Source organism: Triticum aestivum, unplaced genomic scaffold (genome assembly GCF_018294505.1).
Source record: "Triticum aestivum cultivar Chinese Spring unplaced genomic scaffold, IWGSC CS RefSeq v2.1 scaffold172188, whole genome shotgun sequence".
Lineage (NCBI taxonomy): Eukaryota > Viridiplantae > Streptophyta > Magnoliopsida > Poales > Poaceae > Triticum > Triticum aestivum.
Genome location: NW_025268137.1, coordinates 1 through 1,461, shown reverse-complemented (window position 1 = coordinate 1,461; position 1,461 = coordinate 1). Strand labels below are relative to the sequence as shown.

Genomic DNA, 1,461 nt, shown 5'->3' with positions numbered 1-1,461 from the left:
TTTTTTTTCCTGCTCATTAGCAAAGTACGGGCACATACATATTTCTTACTAATAAAAGTATGGGCACATTTTGTTGTAAATGAAATTTATCTTGCTTGCGACAAAAAAAGCTGCAGATTGTTGGAGTTCCCCGAATATTGTTCTGTTGATAATTGCCCGAAGTCAGAGACGCATATATAGTTCGGTATCATTGAGGAGCAAAGGAATAGGTCATCTTGTTGACATCTTAACCCAACAAATAGGATCTTCAGGTGCAATCATTTTTTTATTCTTCAGGAGCGTTAACTCAACTAGATTACAGCAATTTGCACGAAAGAAATGAAATGAACTGATAGAGTATTACCATGCATGCAACATAACGACTCAATGCATGGTGAATGCAGATCTGTAATGTAAACCTGATGGACGTACGGAGCATGCATGTGAGATGTGTGGGATGAACAAGAACAAAAGATGTCAAGCGCCTCCGGTGACCCTGCCGTTGAAGATCTCGATGGTGTCGCCGTTCTTGACGTCGTGCCAGCGCAGCGTGCGCTCCTCCTCCATGACGTTCTGCTTGTAGATGAAGAAGTAGGCGCCGTCGTTGGGCAGGAGGAGGTGCGGCGCCGCGCTGCCCAGCTCCGCCCGCAGCTCCTTCACGGCGTCCATGTCGCTCACCTCCAGCGTCGCGGTCTTGGCGCCCCACTTCACCTCCACCGACATCCGCTGCTGCAGCTTGTTATTAACCTTGGCCGCCCCGTTCCCGTTGTTGCTCGCTGGCGACGACGCCGGCGGCTGGCGCACGACCACGCGCACCTCTATCTTCGTCCCATCGGCCGGCGGGTCGAACTCCGCCAGCGCCTTGTCATCCTCCATCTCGGCCTTGTCCATGAACACGCTCACCTTGGCGGCAGGCAGCGCCCCATCCGTGCTCTCCTGGAGCATCTCCTTCAGTCGGGCGACCGTGCAGGACGCGTCCAGTTCGAGCGCAACGCTGCGGCCCTGGCCAAGGGCCGGCCCGGAGGCAACGACATGGACGACGGCGCCTGGGGCGCCTGTGGCATGGCCGTCAGCGGTGGCGGCGACGGCGGCGGCGGGAGAGCCATCCGGCAGGACGATGAGCACGTGGGATCCCTCCACGATGGGGTAGTGCTCCGTGTCGTGGTCGTCCTCGAGCTCCTTGCCCTGGAAGAAGAGCCGCTGGGACTCCACGGGGATGCCCTCCTGCTTCAGGATGCACTCCTTGATCCTCCGCACGGTGGAGAAGTACCAAATCTCGACGATGAATCGGCGGCCCTGCGTCGTCTCGAACGTCACCTCCATCGCGATTCAGCCGCTTGTGTGATTTCTGAAGACGCGAGGCCCGGCATTTTATTTATGCACACAATATATGCATTGCACATACATCATTTACTCCATGTTATTATGCTCAGATTTATTTTGACCGCTTAAAGTGCCTCCTTATATTATTCATTAAAATTA

At 54.3% G+C, this 1,461-nt stretch overlaps 1 protein-coding gene across 1 annotated transcript; it reads right to left on the bottom strand.

The window, feature by feature from the left end:
• Positions 1-267: 267 nt before the first annotated feature.
• Positions 268-1,328, bottom strand: LOC123178071 (polyubiquitin-B-like). The gene has a single exon (XM_044591389.1). It carries the CDS (start codon positions 1,300-1,302, stop codon positions 457-459), a length of 846 nt encoding a protein of 281 aa, XP_044447324.1. The 5' UTR covers positions 1,303-1,328; the 3' UTR covers positions 268-456.
• Positions 1,329-1,461: the final 133 nt, after the last annotated feature.

Bases quoted from the DNA above. Each gene is read 5' to 3' on its own strand.
- LOC123178071 (XM_044591389.1), bottom strand. From the start codon at position 1,302: ATGGAGGTGACGTTCGAGACGACGCAGGGCCGCCGATTCATCGTCGAG.